Source organism: Furipterus horrens, unplaced genomic scaffold (assembly GCF_987537825.1).
Source record: "Furipterus horrens unplaced genomic scaffold, mFurHor1.1.pri manual_scaffold_4, whole genome shotgun sequence".
Taxonomy (NCBI): domain Eukaryota; kingdom Metazoa; phylum Chordata; class Mammalia; order Chiroptera; family Furipteridae; genus Furipterus; species Furipterus horrens.
The window spans coordinates 161,829,787-161,857,149 of record NW_028327174.1 but is presented as its reverse complement, the minus strand read 5'-3'; the positions used below and the strand labels follow the sequence as shown (position 1 = coordinate 161,857,149).

The 27,363-nt window shown below is 39.5% G+C and overlaps 1 protein-coding gene across 1 annotated transcript in view; it reads right to left on the bottom strand.

Moving 5' to 3' along the window:
* Positions 1-27,363, bottom strand: part of PCSK5 (proprotein convertase subtilisin/kexin type 5) — a 441,582-nt gene that overhangs the window by 55,923 nt on the left and 358,296 nt on the right. Inside the window, exons 23-24 of the mRNA XM_090274186.1 lie at positions 26,501-26,707; positions 25,349-25,417 (exon numbers count right to left, since the gene is read on the bottom strand). Coding sequence (XP_090130312.1) covers positions 25,349-25,417; positions 26,501-26,707 — 276 coding nt within the window. The remainder of the gene's footprint in view (positions 1-25,348; positions 25,418-26,500; positions 26,708-27,363) is intronic.

The following is a 27,363-nucleotide window of genomic DNA, read 5'->3' as shown; positions in this document are numbered from 1 at the left end:
GGGGCGGATTGCTGGGGGAGGGGGGTGCTGTGTGGAGGGGAGCAAGGGGGAGAAAATTGGAACTGTTGTAACAATATAATCAATAAAAAACATTTAAAAAAAACAAAAAAAAAAACAAAAACAATAATTATCTCTGGTTTGACTTTACGTATATATGTTTCTGTATTTTTTTAATAAATGCTGTTACAAAATTTATTAGAATAAAAACATACTATTAAGGAAAGGAAGAAAGTGCTCAAGTTAGGAACTCCTGGGGTCATTCGACCATGAGTTTGGAAGTAGTCTCCCCCCACAAACCTTCCCTGAGGGAGCTGGCCTTTTGGTTTTGCTCTTCATTTTCTGTCTCACTCCTGGCCACTTCTCTTTTCTTGTCTTTTCCACTTTGTTTCTCAGCACTTCCTAATCCTGCATCACTAGGACAGGACTGACATTCCTCCACAGGGTGTGGCTAAAACAGTGGCAGATATTTGTACAAACTCCTTTAAAAAAATTCACTTTTAATATGAATTGTTTTTCTGATAGGATTCTGTAAAGGAGGCAGATGACTAGACTAGGAGATGGGGTTATTCTTGGCTCTGCCTCGGACTCACTAACCAGACTAGAGGCTGTCGCTTGGGCCAAGTGTTCTTAATTCCCTTTATGAGCACCTGCAACCTTGTTGGAGCATCAGCAGGACGCTCACCCTATACTGAGGTGTACTACTGCTCCCTTAGAGGGGAGAGAAGCATTATAAGCAGCCAATACTTAAATCATTTTGGGAGATAATTAAGCACATTGTCAACAGTGCCTGTTCTCTCAGAGTAAATATGTATTTAGTTATTAGATGACACTGTACAAATTTGTAGGCGGGTCACTGACATTCTTCAGTCCACTCAAGAATAATGAACTGGGTAAGAGGTTTATGTGTCCAAAGAGTGCAACTAATTGTAAGCCCCAAACAGCACTAAAAAGTACATAATTCAAACAGGCTTTGTACTTAGAATTGCTTCAAATAATTAACACTGAAATACAAAATGGACCCTCTGATAGCTTTGCCAAAGTAGAATATTTTTCTGGAAGGTTCAGTGGTGCTGGGATACAAAGAATTTGTTGGGAGACTTTTGATGATTTCAATCCTTTTGTCCGCATTGGTGTCCAAGGACAATGAATAAATATTTGAATTGGCAGTAGTGCAAGCGGTGCAGCTGACAATGGGGCACAACCCCCTGGAGGGACACAGTAGTAGTAGAAAAGACCTGAATAAATAATCTAAATCATTGTCTGCAAATGTTGGCTAAAAGAGGGCTCAGTTTTTTATTGGACTTTGGTCTTTACCAAGTCCTCTGATGCCAACAATGGAGCACTGTAACAGGCAGGCTCTTCCTGGATTTCCATCCTTGCCTGGACTGGCTAGGAGGTGGAAGTAATGGGTGAATATATGCAGCTGAGTTCCTACAAGGATCGCTCACTGCAGCTCTGTGTTCATTCACTTATTCATTCTGGAACTTACATTTTAGGAGGAAGAAGACAGTAAAATAAAACTTAGGTAAGTATTAAATGTAAATAAATTGTAAAGCTTCAATAAGTGCACGAAACAGCCACTAAAATGCAATCCCTGGTGCATGGCATATGCTCCAGAAATATGCATTGGATGAAGAAGAAAAACACACAAATAAGTACATACATTCAGGTAAAGGGTTAGAGAACGATGAAACTTGAATGGAGAACAGAGGCCTTAATTTAGATAGGCTAGTTAGGGAGAGAATTTTTTAAGAATTGACATTTGAGTAGAGATCTGAATTATAACAAGGAGCTAGCCATGGGAAATTCTGAGGGCAGAGTGTTCCAGACAGAGGCCAAGAAGAGGCTGATCATTTCAAGGAACATCAAGAAGGTCAGTGAGGCTGGAGGGGATAGAGAAAAAGGGAGAGTCCTGAGATGAGGCCAGGGTCATGTGCAGGATCAGATCAAATATGGTATTATAGGCCAGGGTGAGAGGTTTGAATTCTAACCTACAAGTAATGAGGACCCACGAGAAGCTTTATAAAAAGGATTTGATGTGATCTGACTTAGTTGAAAACATCAGTGTGGGTGCTGTGTGGAAAATGACTTCTTTAAACTGTAGAAATGGATTCATTATTAAATTTTGCCAAACTATGATTCTGTGTAACACATTTCAGGAACTACTCTTTAAAGAAATATACTAGAGGAGAAATGACTAGGGGTAAACAGAATATGGCTGCAGTTATAAAGAAAAATCAGATTTGAAACTGAAAGGTAAAATCAAGATTAGGTAAGTGTGAGAGGTCGAGAAGCAGGATGACACCCTGATGGTGGCTTGAATACTTAGGTAGATGGAAAATGAGGAGCACTCAGCACAGTGGATTTAGGAGCAATAGAGAGATACTCAACTGATTATGTACTATAGTCCATACACTGCTTTGGAAATTATAAGGAGTATATACAGATAAGAAAGGCAATCCCTATCCTCAAGGAGTCTGCAATCTGGTGAGGGGACAGTAATTAACAAAAAGAAGAAACCATGATGTGGCAAAATGTAGAGTAGACGAGCAAACCTCTACTCTGGTACACCGCAGAAATACTTGTTTAGGGCCCCCAAAAGACTGAGTTACGATTCTCCTTCTGTCCTCCCATTTAATTAAGTTTTAATCTCTCTTTTTGAATTTAAAAATCCAAAGTACTCTTATTATAGTCAGGGTTGCCAGATAAAATACAAGACTGAAATGAGACCCAAGGGTTACAGTTTCAGTGAATGAAAAATACACTTACTAGGACAGGAAAAGAACCATTCTAGTTTTAGCCTTGGCATTGGGTAGATTAAACAAGAACAACAACAACACTTCCTCTGAGAATTTGTAACCATAAGCTGGACTGCATATACATGTACTTTTATACTCAGAATTCATGTTATTTCAGTGTTCTAGAACATCTCAAAAGGAAAAAGTCAACCTAAAGTAGTCTCAGGTAGATAGTATCCCAGGGCAATTGGTAGAAGCAAATACAAATACTCTCTGGAGACATATAATTTTAACCCAGATCTCAAAGCTTTCTCATAGGTGTTTTGTTCCCCCCCGCCCCCAAGGAATATGGTCACAGTTTAAAAACTACACAAGGAAATCAAGCACTATGAGAGAAAGCCAGCAGAAAGAACAGATAACAGAATCAGGCCCACAGGGACTATAGACTTTGAAATTATCTGACACAATAAGCAAAAATAACAAATATTAATATTTTTTAAAAAATAAAAGAGCTTCTTGAAAATAGAAACATAACCAAACAATTTGGAAAAGAACTAAGTAAATATAACCTCTGTAATAAGTGGAAGATATAAAAATTCAAATTTAAAACTAAATGGTAAAACAGTTGATTAGGTGCAGAAGAAAGCAAATTAGTAAAATCAAAGACACAAAGAAAAGATTAAAAAATTCAGTTCAGAGAGACAAAAAGGTAAAAAACATGGAAGATTGTAAGAGATATAGAGGTTAGAGAGGGTCTAATATGTGTCAAAGTTCCAAAAAAAAAAAAAGGATAATTAGAGAGTAGAAAAGGGGCAATATTCAAACACAATAGAATGCCTGAGAATATGCCAGGACTGTTAAAAGATACCAATAATTAGTCCCAAGAAACAGCAAAAACATATATTCAATTATTTTTTAATATATTTTTTCATAGTGAAATTGCAGAATAATTAAGGAAAAAAATGCTCTTAGTCTGTGCAGAAGGATAGAGACACACAGTATGTAAAAGGAAAGAAAATACCTTGAGAAAGGACTTGAAAATTTGGTGGATGAAAGAGCATTAGTCATTTCAGAAAGACACTAAAACAGTGTCAGAAAGTTCTTTGAAATTTGATGAAAGACCTGGAATCATAAAATATAAGAGCCAGAAGGGAACATTGGCTCCAGGCCCAGCTCAAATGTCCTAAGAGTATGGAAGCGTTTTTATTTGTTTGAGTCCTCTAGTTCTTCTAACAGAGAAAGACTTTTTTTTTCTGAGCTTCTGATATACTTTGTATTGATGCTGAGGCTATTATCATGGGGGTACAGTGAATTGTAACTAATCAGTCATACCCAGGAAATATATCTTACTCATCTCTGCAAACCTAGTACCTAGTGTTATGCCTACCATTATTTATTCCTTCCACAAATATGTTTTGAATCCTACAATATGCTAGGGCTACAATGATGGTTAATTCCTACTATAATATGGATCTAGACTCAGGGTCTGGGGGATGCATCAAATAAAAAGACATTGCAGTGGGTGTTGTGTGATCAGTGTCACTAATGGAATTATGGACAATTGACTAAGAAGATAATAGGGCGATACCTAAACCAGGGTGTGTGTATGGAGGGGGAGGTGCAGCAATAGGAGGGTTCCTTAAGGAAGTGAAAGCTTAGATGAGGCCTGAAAAATGAGTTTGGTGGAGAAGGGGGAGGAAAGGGTGGAATCCTTTCTATGTAAAAAGGCTGGAAGGGGAAGTGAACTAAATCCGTGGAGACAGTTTCTTTAGTAAACGGTTCATAAGATTCCCACTGAGGAAACTTAGAGAGAGTGACAAGATCTTATCAGAATACAGCATAGTTACCTTTGCCTTAAAAACATACAGGCATTTAAGGAAAAGAAGGGGAAAAATACAAAAATGGATTGCAAAGACTTTGGGGTAGCTAGAGTAAAGAGTAGATGTTGGGGCTCAAGGAAATAAAAAGGGACAGGAGAGAGAAGACCAAAGAGACCGACCAGTGGCTGGATTGTGAGAGAGGCTTTATGTCACGCTTGGGAATGCAGACTTTATCCAGAGCCCTGGGAAATTATTTTAGGTTTGTAGGAAGTTGTCACAAATTTTAGAAAGAACATTATTATTACAGTATAGGATTCTGAGAGTGAAAGAGCAGAACAAGAAGAGAATTAGGGAGACCAATTAGGAGACTGTTGCAGTATTCAGGCGAACTATATGGGTTGCATAAACTACAGTACAGTAGTGGAGATGGGTCAAAGTGGACACCGTGAAAATATTTAGGAAGAGAAATGACTTGGGACTCCTATGGGTTAAATTATGTCTCTCAAGACAATATATTCAAGTCCTAAATCCTGGTACCCTTGAATGTGACCTTACTTGGAAATGGGGTCTTTGCAGTTACAGTGAGGTTAAGATGAGGCAATAATGGATGAGTGTAGGCCCAAATCCAATGACTTATGTTCACATAAGAAGACCATATGAATTCAGACACAGACATGGAAGGAAGATGGACACGAGACCGTGGAAGCAGAGAGTAGAGTGATACAGCTACAAGCCAGGAAGGTCAAGGATTGCTGGCAATTGCCAAAAGCTAGGAAGAGGAGAGAAGGTCCTCCCTCAGAGACTCCAGAAGGAAACAGTTCTGCTGATTCTTTGATTTTGGACTTTCAGCCTCCAGTACTGTGAGAAATACAGGCATATCTCAGAGATATTGTGAGATAGGTTCCAGACCATCAGACCATTGTAATAAAGGGAATATCGACAATGATATTCACACAAATTTGGTTCCCCAGTGCATATAAAAGTTATGCATACACTAATAAAGTGTCTGTAATAGCATTATGTATAAATAACATATATCAGTTTTAAAATACATTATTGCTAAAAAATGCTAATCATCATCTGAGCTTTTAGTAAGTCATAATGTTTTTGCCAATGAAGAGTGTGGCCTCGTTGTTGGCTGCTGACTGTTCAGAGTGGTGATTGCTAAAGATGGGGATGGTGACAATTTCTTAAGATAAGACAATAATGAAGTTTGCTGCATTGATTGTTCCTTTGATAACCAGTGTCTCTGTAGCATGCAATGTTGTTTGATTGCATGCACAGTAGAATTTCTTTCAAAATTGGAGTCAATTTTATCAAATCCTGCCATGTTGCTTTATCCACTAGGTTTATGTTATATCTCTCTTGTTGTCATTTCAACAATCCTCACAGCATCTTCACCAGGAGGAGACATGCATCTCTTCCTTCACTTGAACACCTACAGGCCATTGTAGGGTTACTAACTGGCCGAATTTCAATACTGTTGTGTCTCAGGGAATAGGGAGGCCTGAGGAGAAGAAGAGAGATGGGGAAATGGCCTGCTATGGAGCAGTCAGAAGGCACACAACATTTATTGATTAAGTTTGGCATCTTACAAATACCATATATTTCACTTATAAGAGGAATCTAATGAACAATGTAAACTAATGAGCAAAATAGAACCAGAGACATGGAACAGACTAACAGTGGCCAGAGGGGAGGGGGGAGGGAGATAATGGTAGAAAGAAGGGGAAGGTGCCAGTCAAAGAACGTGTATGAATGACCCACGGACGTGGACAAGAGTGTGGGATTGACTGTGGGAGCAAGGGGTGGGATGGCAGGAAGAGGGCAAAGGGGGAAAAATTGGGACAACTGTAATAGAATAACAATAAAAAAAAAAGTTTGGCATCTTATATGGGCATGGTTCCTGGTGCCCCAAAACAATTACAATAGAAACATCAAAGATCAGATCACAGATCACTGTAACAAGTAGAGTCATGAAAAAGGTTGAAATATTTTTAGAATTACCAAAATGTGACCCAGAAATCCGAAGAGAGGAGATGCTGCTGGGAAAATGGCACTGATAGACTTGCTTGATGCATCATTGCTGCAAACATTCAGTTTGTAAAAAAATACAAGATATGTGAATGCAATTAAGCAAGGTGCAATAAAATGAGGTATGCCTGTATACATTTCTGTTGTCTTAAGCCACTCAGTTTGTGGCACTTTGTGACAGGAAACTAATACAGTGATATTGTGTATTTCGGTGACAACATTTTCCTCTTGTGTTCTGCCTTGATCTTTAACGTATCAGCAAGATAGTTACTAGAGCTTCTTTCTAATCCACCTACTTCTTTTTAATAGAGGAAAGCTTTATCCTGTGTGATTGGTGGGCTTGGGAGAAGGAACTCAGAATGCCTGCTGAGATGGGAAGTTTAATGCAAGGTCAGGGAGTGGTAAGAAGTTCCCTTTTCATAGATCCAATTCATTCTCTTACTTTAGCCTTATAAGTAATTAAGTTGATACTTTGATCCTTTTTCTTTTTTTGTATGACCCACCTACCTTCCCCAATCTTAATGTTCCCTTGGTTTTCAGTTGTGGAGAGGTATTTCTAACAAAGCCCAGAGAGAGAGGGACAAATAAAGGATATCCTAGAACTTTGGCTTCAGCAGCTGAGTGGTGCTGTGTTTGGAGCCATATAACTCAGGAGTAGGGGTTGTTGGGTACACCGGTGGGAGATGAAAGCAGGTAGGAGGTGCTTGATATGTTTGCTGAATTGAAGGGTGTCCAACTTCCTCATTTTATGGATGAGTAAACTGAGCCCCAAGGAATCTCAGTCACTTGTCCAAGGTCAGAGCGAACAAATGCAGATTTGGAAACTGATGGCTCCTATGATTGAGTGCTATCTCTGTATTCTCCACTCTGCTCCTTGAAGATTACAAATTGTTGCTAAAAGTATTCATACACCTGCCCGAAAAGACCCCGTTATGCGGTCCTACTGTGCTATTCAAGACCACTGACCGCTGTATCACTGAGCAAAAGCTGCACCGCATTGTCAGCGAAGGAATGTCTGCTCAGGACACAGGCCTTGGGACACTTCAGTTGGGCCTTAAACCAACAGTTTACCCAAATCATTCACTGAAGAGCCCTCCAGCCCCTATGTAAGGGGTCCCCAGGATATTTCATCACTGCAGTGTTCCTTTCAAGACCTTGCTTGGAATCTCCACTCTATTCAGGAGACTGTGCCAAAATTGAACTGCCTGGAGCAAAACAGAACAATTCTTTGGACCGTGAAGTAAGAGTCCAGGGCTGCAGGAGCCCAGCCGGGAAGGCGACGGGACTGGGCGACTGGGTGTGCAGTCTCCCTGAGGTCGGATTTTTTTTTTGTTTTAACCTCTTCATTCAGACAACAAGAGAAGGTTACAAAAAGCAAAATCCCTCATTTTTTGACTCTGCTTAGGTGCATTTCACATTCTCAGCATCCAAGAAAACTCTCTAGCTAAATATATTGTTAGAAAAAAGGAAAACCAAGACAACATACATTTATCTCCCTGGCTGCCTAAACAGAAACAAACTGCTGAAAAACAAAATTTATTCTCCAACAGATATTTTCTGGTCATTACTTTTTGCCCAAATTTCTGGTTAGCGTAAACAGACAAGGGCTTGTGTAACCAATTCCTTTTATCTGGGTGGATAAAATCTTAGAGCCATCCTGTGTGATATGCTCTTGAAAGAAAAAAAGAGCCTCTTACATTTTTAAGAAGATATTTTGAAAGACTCTGACTATTCATCATCAGGAATATTTTAAAGAAGTGGTGTTTTCTTTTTGTATCTTCAAGTCACTATAGCAACCGGATAACTTTGTACTCATGAATCAGGAGGCACCAGCCAGATAGTCTATCCTTCCCCCTAGGTCTGGAGTTTTTGTCTAGCACTCTACCTTTTTAAACTTCACATTTTGGAAATAGTTTTCTTCAAAAAATGTTTCCCTTGATCTGAGAGTTTTGCTGTGTGCAGTGCCTAATTCATTACTACAGATTTTCTCTTCTGTGCCATTTGATGGCTTCTGTGGACTACTAGGTATGTTTGGATGGCTCCTTTCTCGGTAGTGATGTGCTTTTATTTCTTACAGCTATGGGGGTTTTGCTAAGTCGCCAGAGCCATGAAGTAGATTATACTGAAACCCTTCCACTCTTTCTTCCTTATGTGTATTATCAGCCAGAGTGCGATGTACAATTAAAAATGGGCTTCTCCCTTTTTTAATATTCTTTCTAAGCTTCTTCCCCTTCTCAAGAGTCAGCAATCCCATCTCAGTTTTCATTAGTAACACTTGCATCTGCTGAAACAGTGATCCGTGATGAGCACAATTTGTAATCATTTCATGACGTGAGGACTCAATGACCATCTTTCCTGGGGTTCATAAACTCTTGTGAATACTTGGTTCCCATGCCAATTGCTGGATGGCTTTAAAGGTCAGACACAATAGGGACAGAGGACATCACAGTGCCTGTAGTCCAGGAGCCGCTCATGGCAATACTTAGCCAGCACACTATCGACCAATACCATGTATAAAGAAATCAAAAATATTTCCCATAAAAGTATGGATTACCTCAAGTTCTGCCTGTGACAGCTGACACAGATTGAGCAGCAAATAACTCCCCTAGATGGGGCTATCCCTGTGGGCCAGAGTCCCCAGCTGCCAGGCACCTGTAGTGTTTGAATTTAGGACCCTGTTCTTGTTTAACTTCCATCCCTGTCCCAATTTTTACAGATAAAGAAACTGAGACCTAGACGTTTCAGGACTTGACCAAAGCTAAAAGCTAATTAGTGGTAGCTTAAGAACTAAATCCAGATTTACTGACCAACTGCACAGTGCTTCAGGTTTTTGAAGGTCAAAACTAGATCCTAGAGTATTTCTCCTACAGAATGGAGTACACACTAAGTACTCAGGAAATATATTTTAAACTATGACTATAACCATACAAATGCACACAGGTGATCACCAGGAGCTGTTTCAACAACTCTTGCCATTGTGAACTTTTTGAAAAACACTATATTATTTTGAATGAGAAGGAAATTAGTTTTCAGATATAGAGAAACACATCACCAGGTACTGAGCATGGGTATATGGGGTAGGCAAGAAGAAGGGAGAGACCCTCGGAGTACATTCTCCAAATGGGGCATTTCAAGGTTTTTCAGTTGTAATAGACTGATCTGAGGGCTGGGAAATATGAACAAGTTGAAAGAATGTTAGAAGCAGCACTGTGAGCACAGCACTGATTTATTTAGAGAAGTTAGTGAAAGAATAGAAACGTTTTTGTTATTTGTTCCTCCACCAGTTACTGAGTGGCACATGTCCTGGTCTTTAGCACACAGTGAGTCTGTTTCCTCCGCATGTCAGTAAAATGCTATGCCTGAGGTGTAAGGGTGGGCCCCAAGTGTGTGTGTGTATGTGTGTGTATGCGTGTGTATGCATGCACCCACAAACATGTATGCAGGTTTTGTGAGGGTGGGCAATGAATTACTGAACAAAAGTAATACTCTTCAATTTTTGAGAGCCTTTTCTCCTTGGATCCATTCCCAAAGAAAATAGAAATTAATAAACAAATCCTGATTGTTTTGATGCCACAAGTAGTAATGAGGGAAAAGTTGGTCATCAAAGAGAACTCAGGCTATGATAATATTTAATCTAAACGATTCATAGGGAAATGAAGCCATTACCATAATAAAAATAAAAGCTTAGCACCTGCCACAGAGACATGTCTTGCAGGGACTCGAAAGGCTGGAAGTGCTCTGCTATAGAGCCTACAATGGTCTGAGAGCAGGAGGTTTGTGGTGACCGAGAAAACAGCCAAACACCCAGCGTCTTCCAAGCCACGCTCTTCTTCCTAATGACCTTCATGTGACCGCTCTAACAGCATTCCAGGGGCACTTAGGTCTGAACACAAGAGGGATTTCACAGTGTGATTTAAGTCTACACAATAACTCGTAGAAAGTGGGCTGACAGTTATCAGCCAAATCTGGGGAGAGCTCTGCCTGGCCATGGAATACCTTAGATTGGTGGTCTATGTAATGTGACTCTTTTGGATAATTGAGGTGTGTCTTCCCTCCATTTCATGTTCTATGGGACTGATTGTTCTGTGAAAGCCCTTCTATTTTCCTTTTCCATGGCATGGGAACACCCCAGGACTAGTTTGCAGGGTGCACTTAGAATAAGAGCCCCATTTTATAAGGCTGGCTCTTTTGCAGTTGGCTGATTCCTCTCTGACACCACAAAGATTCTGTCCCCAAGGCCATTGTTCTTCTTGCCATTTCATGGCTCTCTAGGGGCCTTCATTCATATGAGCAAGTGCTAAGCTATTTTCAACTCATGAGTAATCATAGTAATTCAGCATTTTTCCTTATTAGCACTTCTGAATGGAGAAAGTGCACGGATGCTGCTCATCTGTGCTGTCTCTTTTCTCTAGGTTTAGCGCTTTTATGCTCTGGATGGGCTATGTTGTTAGTCCAAAGGGATTAAATGAAAGAGCATCTACCAATCTTTCTAATGGTCACAAATTACATGGATGAGAATGCTCAGCATTTCTTTCTTTGCTTTGAGAGAAACCACCAGCGTTGTAGGAAAGCCGTTGTTATTTTCATCCCTGGTTCTTGAGACACTATTGAAGGAGACATTATTGAATGATAGACACACACATGGGGCCTACGTGCACGAGTGCGCCTTCTTGGTGATGAGGCAATTTTCCAAAGCATTGACAGAGTTTAGGAATCTTCAGTATTTTCTAAAAATTTTGACACTGGCAGAAGCTGGGCAAGTTTGACCACAGACAACTCAAAAGCTCATATTTTGGGGTATGTGTCTAGAAGGGGAACAGGATGAGGTTTCTGTAAAAATACCACTACAAACACCAATGTCCTTTACTAATGCTATAAAAGATGAAAGGGCTTATTTTGCAGTGAGAAATAAATAGGCACACATTTAGAAACATTTGGAGACACCTGTGATTTACCCAAGCCACCACAATTCCTCCTTTAGGCCCATTATTGTTAATTATGTCTACACTTAGTAAGTGCACGTAATTATTTTTCACAATGGACTATTTACTTCATTCATCTGACATTTTGGCTGATAGCTTTGCTATCTTTTTGAAGAAATTCATATATTTAGCTTACTGTGTGGATATTTCTAAGCACTATGCTAGTGTTTTACTGTCTAATATATTATTTGAGAATTGTACTTTCTTTGACCAGGGCTATATTTAATGTACCTAAAGGGAAATGTGAGAAAATTTTCTGTCTTTATGCTAATTTTAGAAGCTATACATTCTAAAAGTCTGAAAAATGGGCACTCATGATAAGACAAGTATCAGATGGAATTACAAATCAGACGAAAACTTGTGGCTTGATTAGGCACCAAGTGCTAATGTGTTCTCCTTACGGGTTGCAAACTTGCGTGGTTTTTCCTTTAACATTTTATTTAAAAGTAACTTCAAACTAAAGAAAAGTTGTAAGAATAAAACCAATCACTCTTTGCCCAGATACACCTATTAACATTCCACCCCAATTTGCTGTATCATTTGCTCACTTGCTCTGTGTGTGTGTGTTCTGAACCACTGAAAGTAAGATGCATGCATTATGGCCCTTTATTGCTAAATATTTCAGTGTAAGCTTCCTAAGAATAAGTACACTCTCTTATATAACCACTGTATAGTCATCAACTTCAGGAAGTTTAATGTTAATTAATACTCTTATCTAACCTACTGTCTATTCCAATTTTTGTTTTAATTGACCTGATTGTGTTTAATAGGGATCCATTTTAGGATCACATATTGCATTTAGTTGTCTTATCTCTTTAGTCTCCTGTAATCTGGAACAACCCCCTAGCTCTTCTTTGTCTTTTGTGACACTGACATTTTTTTAAAGGTGACAGTTTCGTTTTTATAGCATGTTTCTCACTTGGCAGTTGTCTGATATTTCCCCTTGTTAAGACTCAGGTTAAGCATTCCCAGCCAAACTACTGCACAGGTCATGTGGTGTCCTTTTCGAGATATCATGTCCAATCCCCCCTGTCCCTCTTTAGTGATATTATCTGCACTCTTGGTTTTGCATCTCAAGAAATTTCCTTGCACTTTAATCCAGCAAGACACTGAGTCCCTGAAGCTAAAAGGAAGCTGTTCCAGGAGAGGAGAGGAAGAGGTGTTTCAGAATTCAGAGTGAGCATCAAGGCAGGAAGTGACATTTGAGATAATAAAACAATATTAATAGTTATGCCATCAATACTTGTAAGAAATGCTAATTTTGAGTCCTTACCATGTGTCAAGCACTTCATTATGTACTTTAAATTATGTATTAGTTTTCTATTGCTGTCCTAACAGATAACCACATATTTAGCAGCTTACAACATTACAAATTTATTATTTTGCAGTTCTGTGGGTCAGAAGCTGCGTATGGATCTCACTGGGCTAAAATCAGAGTCCTTTCTGGAGCTCTAGGTCCTGGATCTTTGCTCATTTGGGTTGCTGGCAGGACTCAGTTGCTTGCAGTTGGAAGGCTGAGACCCATTCCCTTGCTGGCTGTCAGCTGAGAGATGTATCCAGCTTTAGAGGCCACCCACATGCCTCACCTTGGGGGGTTCCTTCAGAAACTTCAAAGCCAGCAATGATGAGTCTCTCCTCTTTTATTCTTTGACTGCAGCTGGCAAGGGTCTCCACTTTTACGGACTCATGCTTAGATTCAGCCCACCTGGATAACCTAGGATAACATCCCCATCTTAAAATCTTTAACTGTAATCACATCCTCAACCTCCCTTGTGCTGTGTAAGGCAATGCATTCAGAGGTTCCTGGATTAGGGTGTCGACATGGTTGGAAGAGCCAGTCTTCTGCCAACCACAGGTGGGTTATCTCATTTAATACAACGATGCTGTGGGGTACGTACTGAAATTATCCCTAGTATCTCTGATGTTACTGAAGTTTAGAGAAGTTAAATGAATTTCCCAGAATCACACAACTGGTAAGAGGCTGGGGCAAGATTAACTTTAGGCAGAGGGGTTTATCTAATCTCGAAGATTAAAATTTTCATTTTAGCAGCAAAATCCTTTACCAAATGGAAACTTATGAAAAATCAAATACATAGACAAGATGAAAGCAAAGCTGCTGTGACTAAATTGGGAGCAGTGGATGGTGGGGGAGCGAGAGACTTCACAGAATAGGGAGCGGACCACTGATCCACCCAGCCCTTCTATTTCCTGCTGAAGACGTGGGGTCTGGAGACAAGTATGAAATGCGTCGCCTGAAGTGAGCTCTGGGGCTGGAATCCGGCACTTTCAGTCGCCACAAGGGCTCTTTGAAACCGTGCAGCACAGATTTACCTGTTAGGAGTCCGCTCATTTATTTGTTCAAAAAATTATGTATTGAGCATCTGCATGTGGTTGGTAGGATTCTAGGTGCTGATACTACAACAATACAGATAATAAAGTCCCACCTGCTTGGAAGTTATATTTCAGCGAAGAAAGAAATATGGCAAACATGTTTTAAAAGTAAACTAAAAAATTAAAATACCAGATAATGGTATGTGATCTGCCAGAATTCAAATAAGGTGATTGATGTGTATATGTGGGGGTGAGGGGTTGGGGAGGAGACAGAGGAGAGACAGACAAAGATAGGCTGACTCCTTTAGACTGGGTGCTGAGGGGAATCCTCTTAGCAGATGACATTGAAACTGAGATGTGAAGACAGGAAGGAGCCCTCCCTGTTACTATCTTGGAAGAGCTAGGTCAGGGAAACAACAGCTATGCAGGGCCTGGGGCAAGAACTAGCTGGAAGTAATCAAGACCAGGACCCTCGAGTGTAGCTGGAGGGTGAGGATGAGGGGAGAGAGGTGGATAATGAGGTCAGAGGCGTGGAGGAGACTTAAATTAGTAAGGCTCTTTTGAGTAACATCTGTTGAGTAACCACATCTGTTGGTTGTCAAGCATTATCTACTAGTTCTAGCTTGAGCCAGAATTCTCAAGTGATGAACCTCTGGCTTGTTGGCAGCAAAAGCCTAATGCCCCATAAGATGAGGTGTTTGTTCATTGGACAGCGTTCTGATGCAAAGTTCTCAAATGGCCCATCCCATTAATGCATATTTGGGCACGAGATGTGACAGTTGGACAATGGCTTTGGGTAACTGTTATTAGCTATGGTAAAGTTAAGCTGTTACTGACTTCATGATTCTGATTTGCATTTTAATATTCAAGGGTGTAATTTCTAAACCCAGTCCAAGGAATAATTGACAGATTTTATGTTTTATATCTCAGTAGGTCACACTTCCCACTTATAAAACTTTTTAGTTGCTCCTTTGCTGAGTACATAAAATAAATTACTTCTGAACTGAGACCTTGTATGCCAAATTTTTACAGCCTTAAATATAGTATTTTGTCACTACTATAAATGGTTCTTGACTCACCTCCCACAGGCCCTTCAGTGCTAAAAGCAAGAGGCCTCCCTAATTCACTTGTTTCAATTCATAGAAGATTTCTAAGTTGAAGCCAGGTCATTTGGATAATATTTCAAATGTACAGACTGCATTTCTGCTAAACATAGTAAATCTACAATTTTACAATTGGGTTGGGCAGTTAGCATGACTGTACTGGGCTTTCCAAAAGCACCCCTTCATAGCAAGTTCCTTTCTCTTTAAAGCCTCGCCTCTAGCCCTCACCCAAAGGCTTGATGTTATCACTAAAATGTTGGGGACATGGTAATATAGAGGCTGAATTTTTAGGTTGATTTATTTTTCTAGTGGAACAACAAGGTTTCTAGCAGTCATTTTAGGGCATAAAGTTCCATCATGATGATAAATCAAGCTGTCAGCTCTTTCTGGTCTGAGTTAGAAACTGGAGAGATTGAGAAACTTTTCTACTGTAATATTCCACCCCTCTGGAGGTAATGCCACATTTGTCCTTGGGTTTTCTCTTGTCCTGGTGATCTGATTGAATGGGGACTTCTCAGGTAGAAATGCTTCTCTCCCAGTGGTCTCCTATGCCAGTCCTTAGTGGCCCTAGAACAAGGGGCTGAGAGGCAGACACCCCTGGTCTGCCTGCCTGGTTCCTACAAAACATTCAGTTGTCTTACCTAGTGGTGGATAAATTATAGGTAGTCAGAACACACTGTTTTTAGGGAAAAAATTTTGAAAAAGAAAATTGTCTGCTACAGATGGCCATAGGCACAAAGATTCTATTGACCGGGTAACATCACCAGTGAGGACATGATGGCTGTTTGGAGGTTTCAGCATGGATGCCCCCAGCCTCCCAGTGCTTCAACTTTGGGTCTTGACCAAGGGATGGAAAATTAGGCATGGCCTTGCCCAGACCCCGTCCCTGCTCCCACTACCATCTCCAGCTTGCTGTGCTGTTCAGTTCCCATCCTACTTTGCATGCCCTGGGCTGGAAGCTGAACTGAAGGCTGTTGGCAGAGTTGCAGCCAAGATTTCTCTGGTGGGAGTTGCAGGGAGACTTCATGGAAAGGATGAGTCTGGACTCCTACCAAATTACCCTTCTGTTGACTTTTAGAAGGCTGGAATTTCAGGTGCTAGAGGTGCAGAGGCTCTTCTCTTAGCTGGAGACCTGCCGATTAGCTGCTGAGTATCAACATGCAGATACTCCTGCCTCACCCGCACTCAGTTTCTCTGCATTCTGGTGTGTGCTCTGTGACTTAAATCAGCTTTTTTCTCCTTAACCAGTGGAGCTGGAAACCCTTCCTACCATCTGGTGAAGGACTGTGAAATGGCTGTGTGGCAGTGGCATCGGGAGATGGAGTGTTGGAGGTGAGATGAGGACAGCTAAGAATAGGCACAAAAACCACAGACATGTTCTGAATGCCCACCTGATGACAGGCACTATGCTAAGTGCTTGTGACACAATGGCACACAAGTTAGATGTGTGACCTCAGATACACCAACAGGGCTCTTGATGATGGCAGATACGATAGGAATGAATAAGGTTAGAAATGGAAAGAAAGCAAATGACATTTTACTTTGATATTAGTAATAGAGCTTTGTGGTTTCTCTGTCTTTGAGAGTCCAAGATATATCTTTCTAGTTTTTATTATAATCTCTAGGGTGATATTCAGAGGTAAAAGGAAGGCAACTCGTGGATGTCTTCCTTTATAAAACATGATGGAATTAACAAATTAAAAGTGTATAGGACTTGCCCCTCAATTTTTGTTGTGGTAGGGGAAGGATGGAGATAGAGGCTAAGATTTCAAACCCCATTTTCCACAGTGCCACAAAATCACATAAGACCTAACTCTCTGTAGTTATAGTCCCTAATGCTGGTCTCACTTTTAGTTTTGTTTAAAACCTGACGGACAGACGTAAGCTGAGGTCTTAGTTGCTGAGTGATTTTAGAAAAATCAAACATTTCACTGACAGAAAGTAATTTGGCAACATTTTTCCAGCTTGTTATTCTTAACCATGCAAACGAATGGTTTTCTAGATAGTTCTGTAAAGGTAAAATCCATCCCACCAGCCCAACTGCTCCCTTGGCCCCAGTCTCTGAAAGTTGACTATTGCAGACCCCACATTGCTTGCAGGAATAGCAGCCAGTCTTCTGAACCCCTGCACCCCGTATGCTGTGCTGGACCACACTCTGCGCTTGTGTTTAACTAGGTTTGTTTGGAAAGTAATTGGCTCAGTTCTCTCTCTGCCAGTATACGCGATCCAGAGAGCCTTGGCTCACCACTGGGCTTCACAGGTCAGTTACACAACAAGTAGGAGGAACTTTGATTATATCCGGCTCTGAGGGAAAATGGTGCAATAACATGAAAAGCCAAGATGATGAGCTAATTGCTCTAGAATTGAACTTAAGATACCTCACCACTATTTTCTTCTCTCCCATAACTGTAAGAACGTGAACATGAATGCAGGAGAAGGAGCAAAGGGAAATTTCACGAGCCATAACTAAGGAGCATTTAAGAATATAACCAAGAATGAAACAAATATGGCAGAATCATCTTTTCACAGAAATGATGTCCGAGTGCAATCTACTCTGGAAAAAGAGTAAATATTTGGATGTGCTGTGGGTTTGGAGCCAGATAGTTCTAAGTTTGGATTTGGCTCTAAACCTTGCTAGTTATGTAACTTTGGGCAAATTACATAAGCTCTCTGTGCCTTGGCTTTCTCATCTCTAAAATGGGGATAAGCTTTTTGAACAGAGAAGATTGTATGATAATTATAGATAATGTTTGTAAAGTGCCTACCTAGCACGAAATGGACTGTAACTTGCAATTATTCTAATATATTAAATAATGTGTCTGCCTTTGCTTCAGCTCCAGTTCTCAACGAAGTATTTTAAACATGATATTGAAATGATCAGTTTAATATACCTATCTTAATCAGTGATTTACATAACCATCTTAATGAACTCTGATTGCACATTAGAATCAGTTGTCAATTTTTAAAAAACACAGGTGCCTGAGCTTTACTCCAGCCCAATTAAATCAGAAATTTCGGGAATGGGCCCTAACTGGTGTGATTCAGTGGGTTGAATGTCTTCCTGCAAACTGAAAGGTCACTGTTTTGGTTCCTGGTCAGGGCAAATGTCTGGGTTGTGGGCTGAGTCCCCAGTTGGGGTGTGCAAGAGGCAACCAATCAAATGTTTCTTTTCCTCTTTCTCCCTCCCTTCTACTCCTTCTAAAAATAAATAAGTCAAGTCTTAAAAAAGAAATAAAGAAAGAAAAGAAAAGGAAAGAAAAGAAAAAGGAAGAAAAGAAAAGAAAAGAAAAAAAAAACTTTCGGAATGGATCCCAGGACTGCGTTTTATATCTCCCCTGGTGATTCTAACATGCACCTAGGGCTGAGAACCCCTGGCCTTTCCCATTTACATGTGAGTGAGCCCTTTGAGAACAGAAAAACATGTTTTATTTTCCTTTCTGTCCCCATGCTTACTTTGCCTGATGTAAATGCTCTGTAAATATTTCTTGCACCAAAGACACAAAATTAGAGAGATTTGTCCAAATTCTCCAAACTGGTCTCATATGGGCACTTTTCTTGGGCAGCAGATAAAGACAAGAGTGTCAGTACATTGTTATTCTCATAACAGGGACTTGAAAGAGTGGGGTAAGGAAAGGTCAGGGTCCTTTCAGCTGACAACTCACCTATTGACTACATCATTTATCATGGGTCCTCTTTTTGATTCTAGTTGCCAAGGGATTGGAGAAGTGAGGCAGCAGAATACTTTGGGAAACTCCATCAGTTAAGAAAAAAATAAAAGCAACTTCCTCAGAAAAATTTATTCGAAAGATGGAGAAAGTCAGACCCTGTCACTATATAATAATGGGCAAGATCAGAGCAGCAGAAGAGAGAAATCAGTGAAACAGAGTGGGCACATGTTCGTGACTACTTCATGTTCAAACATATGACGTGAGACCTTGGAATGTACCAGTAACAGGCTCAGTCATTACCATGGTGAGAATGTCATTAGGGTGTTCACAGGCACTTGACAAGATTGCACCTGCCCACTACATGATCATGGGCATGATCGTGTGACTTGCTTTGGCCAAAAATAAGTGAGTGGGAGTTGTAAGTGTCACATTCTGGGGAAACCTTTAAGAGCCAGTGTACTTTTCTTCTGCCATGACAAGGTAATGGCTACTCCATCAGCCTGGGTCCTGGATTGATGACTGTGCAGGGCAGGGTTCTCAGCTGGCCTGTGATGGAGATGTAGCAGGAATGAGAAATAAACCTTCGTTGTTTTAAGTTTTTGAGGATTTTGGGGTTGTTTGTTACCAAACCCTGCCTGTCATAGTGCCTACATATGACAAAAAGCTTCTAAGCCAGCTGCTTCATGTATGAAAAGAGCAAACAAAATTATGCAGAAGGTTGCTTGAAACTGTTTAACCACTCCTTCACTTCCCCTCAGCATTAAATTGGTCAAGATTCAATGCTTCTCTAATCCTCAGTTTCTCCATTTGTAAAAATCATTGGATTGTAGATGTGAAAACACATCATCTACCCTGAGTGTCAGCAGAGTACCTGGTAAATAATAATACTTGATAAATATTAGGTTATACAGCCCTATTATTTGTGGAATAAACTGAACAAATGATGGGAAATCAGAAAGCACAAAAGTCTGCAATAAATATTTGCTGAATGAATTAATGAAGAAAGACAGAATGACTAAGAGACCATAGAACTACAGAGCTTCTGCAAATTCTTCCAGTGTTGGTTTCTGTTTTTTAAGTTTCATTTCTTCTAAACCCCCATCTTTGAAATGAGGTATTATTTAGAAAATGAGGGGAGAGGGAGGCTTTAACGAATGTAAATAAAAACAATCATTTTTAGTTTTTTTGAAGATAGCACTGTCTAATGGAGCTTGCTTGTTTTTCTTTTCTTCAAACTGGTAAGAAGACGTTTAGATTCTAATTCTTCCTCTGAAACTGCCTTTTGTTTTTGTCCTTTTAAAGAAAAGAGGCTTCCTGAACTGCCCTTCCCTCTCTGTCCCTGGATACGATGGTCGTTAACTACCTGGGTCAGGCACTAAGGTCCCCGTGACTGAGGCACCGGGTCACTGAAAAGAAGGTTCTTTATGAATGTTGAGTTTCACTTTTACCATCAGCAATTTTGTTCCAGTTTAAAGGAGACACTAGCCTAGTATAAATGTTATTCTGTAATGCCTTTGGTTTAGAAGGTACACACACTTTTTAACACTGTGTTTGCTCCCTGGAAAGTTTGTGGGAAAGGTCCAACGGGAGACTTGGGTAAAGGGATATAAATAGTGATCTGTGACTATATTTGATGTGAAAAACTCTCTATGTTGCCCCATTGGAAGAGTAAAACATGAATTTTATGTCTCAGATATTTCAGTATTTTTTCTTCTATGAACAAGGTCTCACCCCATAATAGAATTATAGAATGTTTAGAAGCATCCATGACTTCTACCCACTAGATACAAGTACCTACTACCCCCACAGTCTTGACAATAAAAAATGTCTCAAAACATTGAATAATGTTCCCTGAAGTCATCCTTGCCTTTTCAATTGAGAATCATTTGTCTAGCTACTTTTGTCAGGGATACTAGGTGATACTGTGTACTTGTTAATTTATCAAATCAGGAAATACATGATATCAGTTGTACGGAACTAATGATAGTAATGCTTAATATAATAAATTGGTTAACTTGGTAACCAGCAGATCTATCCATTGTAATTAACTATTAATTATGGAGGTACTTTGAGTGTGTGTGATTATCCTGTTCTGAAACAATTTTCCACTTAATGATTTTAGCATCCACTGTCTCCCTTGAGTCAATACACCAGGGGATATAAAACACTGATTTTCTAATTCTACCCCTGCATATACCAGCTAAATTTTTCTGTAAAGAAAAGCTTTCCCCTTTATTCTATTTTCCTTCTCTCTTCCTTTCTCTCTTTAAATACCATAGAAGCATAGATTATGTTTTAAATGAATTGTAGTTCTTTATCATCAATATTTTGATGCTCATATTGCCTAAATTGGCCAGTGGGAACCCATGTACACTAAATAATGTGTCATTTGTTATGAATATCTAAACCACTTACATGGTTCAAATCAAAATGTGTAAAAAGGTATACCTAGAGAAGTCTTACTCCGACTCCCTTTACATCTTCCTCTGTAGGCAACAACTTTCATTAGTTTCTGATTTATCTTTTTTGCATTTCTTATTAAAAACTAAATGAAAAATATATGTAACTTTTTAATTTCATCATCTTTTATTACAATAAAGGTCACATACTATGTACACCTTTTTTCACTCTGCCAGTTTACATGGAATTACTGTCAGGTCATAGAGATCTTTTTTACTCTGTTTATGGCTGCATAGTACTCCACCATATATAAGTACCTGAGTTGATTCAATCAGTCTGCTATGACTGGACACTTAGATTGTTTCCAGTAGTTTATGACCACAAATAATGCCACAATGAATAACATTGTGAGTATGCTGTTCTGGATTTCGGGATGTGTATCCTCAGGGAAAATTCCTAGAAGAGATGTCATGAAGTCAAAGGATAAATGTATATGTAACTGTGTTATCTACTGTCAAATTTTCTTCAGTGATGGTTGTATCATTTTGTTTTGCCACCAGTAAGAAATAAGGGAGTTCTTCTACAGTCTTGCTTGTATGGTGTGTTGTAAGTTTTTGAATTTTTGCCAATCTGATTGGTGAGAAATGGGAAGTCACAGTAATTTTAATTTGCATTTCCCAAAATGAACAAAGTTAAGCATCTTTTCTTATGCTTAAGGGCCATTTGTTTCACGTGATTTAAGAAACCTATTTCTTCTTAATTTTCTGGCAGTTATACTTGATCAAGCTCCTGCTACTTCATACCTGGGTTTTTGTAGCTGGTTTCTTTGCCTACAGCCTTTCTCCTTTTGATGATCCTGAACACAGTTAACACAGTTACCAAATTAATATTACTAAAACACCTCTTTAAAGTACTCCTTCATTTTAAAAGAACCTTCAATTATTCCTTTTAAGCCACAGAATACTTTTAAACTCATTAGTCCAGAATTCAAGATATGATTTTCAACCACTCTCCAAACTTCTCTTTGCCTATTCCCTTATATTTATTTATGCCTTCTGCAAAAGTGATACATTTAGTGTCCTAAAACCCATGACAGAAATCTTTTCTTCCAGACCTTTCTTCCTGCTACTGTCCAGGTCAAAAGCCCCTCCGAAGCACTGTCCTGCTCTCTTATCTGTCTAAACTACAAGACTTATCTCAAGTCCCATTTTCGGGAAGCCTTCCTTAACCACTTCAGTGCCCAGAGGCTTTCTCTTTTTTAAATTCTGTTGGTACAAACCTTTCTCCCCTTATTTAGCATTCAATTTTATGGCCTTTTCTTTTCTTCTTCTTCTTCTTTTTTTTTTTTTTTTTGCAATTACTTAAAAGTTAAAATTTGTGTATATTTCCCCCCAAGACTAGGGACTATAGGAGTTTTAGTGAGCAAATGCTAATGGATTTCCAGCACCTACTTCTGAGCCAAGTTAAGGGCACACTAACCTCTCTTTTGTTGACAAGATAATGAGGTACAGAGAGATTATACAATTTAATTCAATAAATCGTTGAGTCACTGGTCATGTAGATGTGGGCCCCAATCTCAGGTGATAATTCAAGTGTTATGCTTACTACCACATGCCCTAAGTTTAAGGATGCCTTAAAACATTAAGTAAATGATTCTATGTATTAATCTTCTCAATTAATTAACAAATATAATTTAGAAGACTTAGATTTTATCTTAGTTTTACAAAATGCTATTTGTTTTCAGCCTGATAAAAGACCCATACACACTGTTAATTCAAGAAAATATCATCTAAATCCTTGTGTCTCCTAAGCCATGCATCTCTGCTTTGCATTTGGGCGACTATCAAATTCACATTTACACATTATTGTGCATTTATTAACTTACAGGCAAGCTGTTAGTTCTTGTGGGGACAGAGTGTATAAGCCACAGAGCTTGTCCTCAAGTAGTTTAATGTCTAGGCAGAAAGATGTGTGCATACCAAATATTACTGTAAAAAGTATTATTATTGGCCTATAAACAAGGCAAACAATAAAATTAATCTACAGTAGAATCACCAAAGGCTTCAGAAATAAGGTGATAATTGAGTTAAGTCAAGGCAATCCAAAAATACACAAGGCCCAATGTATACTTTATAAAGTAAGAGAAATTTTAGTATTTACCATGAGAAATTAGCAGCCTCTGACATGTTCTAGTCACCTCTCCTGTAATCCCACTGCATTTTGTACCTCTTTCTACTCTGATAGGTTGTCTTGTAGAAGATTTGGCTCCAGCTGTGTCACTTGTGACATCCAGAGAGAGCCTTACAGCTGCCATATCAACTTTCAATTCCCAGTGCAGGAACATAGGAGACAATTAAAATCATATAAAGGAATGAATGGACTAAGAATTTTGAAAGCAATTTGTGAAGTCAGCTGATCTTTCTAATTTTTGCATCTTGATTATTTTGGAGTTTGAGTCCCCAGATGGCCTCTGTGTGCTATGGTTCTGTCTTTAGCTGGGTCAGCTAAGGGAAAGGTGGGCACAATGTAGATCCCAGTGATCATGGTTGCCAGTGCTCCCACCTCCATGCCAAGATCCTCACCGATCCTGAATGGGTCCACATAGTCATACATTCCTTTAAACCTGAGAGTCAGAATCATAGAAATCACAGGTCTGAAATTTGACAGGTGCATATTGAGTGTGTGTATGTGCCTGTGCATACACATACAAACACACACCTCCAAGATGCACAAAGATGCTAGCAAGAACATATAACACACAACAGCAAAGCTACAAAAGGAGAAGACAAAAATTAGCTAGATTGTGAAACCTAATGGGCAAGTATGGCCTGAGGCGCGCAAAGAAGGAAATCAGTATAGTCAAAAACATTTATCCTTGTTCCCTGCAAGAATGCTCACCTCTTACCACTGCACAAGAGACACTAGAATTTTCTTATATTTTTAGTTTTGGTACATTATTATTTATGTTGAGGTCTAAGTTTGCTTCCCAGAAAATTAACATTTTACCCTTAACTCTCACTCTAAATATTGCCCCCTTCTTAAGTTCAGCTCCATGATTATTTTTTATTGTCCAGTAATATATACCCATTTCATAGCGGAAGATATGGGAGAATGATATGCAAGTTCCTAAAAACCTCTATTTTATAGTTACAGATATTATAAAAAATATGTCATTTCCATGTCAGGCAGAGAGAATTGGTGAGGGCCATCATATAAATTATAATTCATGTGTAATATTTAAGAATTAAAGAAACCGATTAGAAAGAGTCAATAAAAAGCCTACTTAATGCTGGCACAGTCTGACCCCTTGCAGCCTCACAAGTGCTTCACGAAGCATTGGCTTCACTGGGCAGCTTATTATAAATGCATATTCTCAGGCCCTACCTAGACCCATGAATCAGAATTTGCATTTTAACAAATTCCCCGTGGTACTTCTGTGCACATTAAAGTTTTAGAAGCATGAGTTAACCAATCACAGGCTTCATTGAAACTCCATGAAGAGAAATTATTCCATCAACCTTTAATTTAGGTTGAGTTTTCTTTCAAAGATCCACAGACCCACATGCTAATTAGTTTCAATATTGTGCCTAAATTTACATCAAAATACATTCCTGGAATTTGGTGGCCTTCCCACTTCCCATCCAATCCAATGGTGCTCTGTGGTACAGACCGTCCCTACCACCCTCCCCACAGGAGAACCAGGCATGCATGGGGAGAAAAGAGGAGCCAGTGATGTGAGTTAGAAAATTATGTGGAAGACTGACAAGTGCTTTTAATTGTATGATGGGGATTTCAATTCACTGATGCCACATTGTGTTCTTTTTTTCCACAAAGGATTGTCTTAGGCTTGAAGTCATTTTGCAGAGGAAAACCCTCAAACTCCCAACAGGCATTTATGTTTCATATACCAGTGAGTGATCAAGCATATTTCTCTCCCACCATAGTTCATTTTCAAATTTGTGATCTTGAGAAGCTAAGGAGAGGCTGAGTCCCAGGTACCTGGAAACTTGGTTGCTGTAGGTAGCCCCTGCCAACTAGCTCACAACCAGAGGAAAATATGCCTGTCCTTGAGTTTCATGAAGACTAGTGAGCTGTCCATTGCCTCAAAAGGGAGCGTCTCTCACTGCCACCCTGTTTGCATGGGAATGAGCCATGTGACACTGATGATGACAGCAATGGCAAGAGTCTCTGCTGAAGGAATGAAAGGGTGAGCATGTGTGGAAAAGGACACAACTATTTCAGCTCTTTAACCTACAAAGGAAGATGACATACCCAAGCTGCATCCCAAACATCCTTCTTCACAGGGCACACATTCTTCGTAGTCTGGGTCTTGGACTTCACCTGTACAGTGAGAAGAGTGGAAAACAATTTATTTTAATTAAGTGGAGACGTCAGTTGCTATGAAAATATGTTGGTGTGTAGCTTATTTTCAAGTAAGTCATAGGGCAATTATGAAACCCCAAGTCATCTTTAAGGATCTGCATGTCAACTCCATTTTTGTCTCCATTAAATTTAATGGATTAGATCACCTTGACTGGGTACAAATAGAACAGACTGGAACCATATGCCATGCAACTTGTATTGAAGTTAGGCTTGTAGCTTTTATTTATTAAAGAAGTAAGTTCTGGAAATATAGAATTGAGTATGTAAATAAACAGGCTCTGTCTCTTTTTATCTGTTCTAAACACTTTTTTAAAAAGTTTTAAATCCTATACTACATTAGTAAATGTTAAGAAGAAAAATGAATGTGTTTAAATTATTCTAGAAATACCTTGGTGCTCTCTTCAGCACCAGATTAGGCATAATTCTTATACAGAGCAGAGAAAGTTTGCAGTATTCTTACATGGAAGAGAACAATAATAAATTAAGTGCTGTTTTAAAACTCCCTCTTCCTATGTAAGATAAAGAATTGGGCAATAACTATAATATATGATTCACGGAACATCTTAATATTTTCAGAAGTTTTAGGAGGGTTGAGTCCCTCTGGCTCCTCACAGCAACCATTTTGGTGCTATGCTCTCACCTTTACAAATGAAGGAATCAAGCAAGAAATCATGCTGATTTTGCCAAGTCTCATAACTAGTAATTAGGAAGGAGAAAGTTGTTAGCCATGACATCCAGTTTCTAATCTAATTTTCTCTCCACTATACCTTGTCCATGAACCTTCCACTCAAGATCGATTTCTATGTGATTAGCTACACTTACTGTGCCCTAGGGTTATGTCTGGGGAAATCCAGAGAAAAAGTGTGTAGGGGAAGAGAGAGGGGCAGCTTATCACTGTTCCCACTTGATGTATAGTCATGCAAAGTCATCCCAGGCACTGACAGTAAACCAAGAAGACAATTCAAGAGTATGGGACATCTAAGGGTACAGTTCCTCCTGCCACCTCCTGGGGCAGGACAATTGGTCCCAGAGCAGCCTTACCTGGTCCACACTCTAACTTCTGGCAGGTGTGGTTGGTGGGTGCTATAAAGTAGCCATCCATGCATCGCGTGCATGTGTGTGTGCTGTGGCAAAGCTCACAGTTGTCTGGGCAGGGCAGGCAGGTGTGCCCCTCGGCAGCGTAGTGCCCCGTGGGGCAGCTCTTCTGACACTCCCCCTGGTACAGGAAGCGCTCCTGGCCATGCTTATCTGAACAGATAGAGGCAACAAAAAGAGGGGAACTGTATGCAATTAACCATGAAGCTAATATATCATAAGCCATTTTATTAAAAACAAAAAAATACAACCAAGTGCTTTGGCTCCTAGGGGGCCAGAAGTATAAGAATGGGTTTAATGAAAAGTGCAATATCTGTATACTTCTTCTTGAAAAGTTTTCCTTGGGCTCCTTTCAGTTTCTGTGGAAGCTCACAGTCTTAGGGGCTCGAGATCTCATAAGTTTAAACAAATACTGACAGACATGTTTTTTTTTAATGACAGTGCAGTCTTTTAGGATGATTTTGCATTCTGTTATTATACTCAAATGCTTGTGTTAACTGTCTGTATTTTTGCACTGCTGCCAATTCCTATAATGGCAGCCCACTGAAGCACTAGGCCAGGCACACCTCTTTGACTCCTTTACATGCATTCCTGAAAGTTCCTCAGGCTTCTGTCAAGACTGAACTCTACAAGGAAAGAATCAGCAGTACCCTAAGCATGAGACTATGGGAATTTATTCCTGGATGAAATGGAAGATTCTAATTAGTTACAAACTATTGCAATTAATAAAAAATAATATGATCAGTTACATATATTATACATATATCAAAAAAAGGAAGACGAATATTGAGGTCTCCAATCCCTACCCT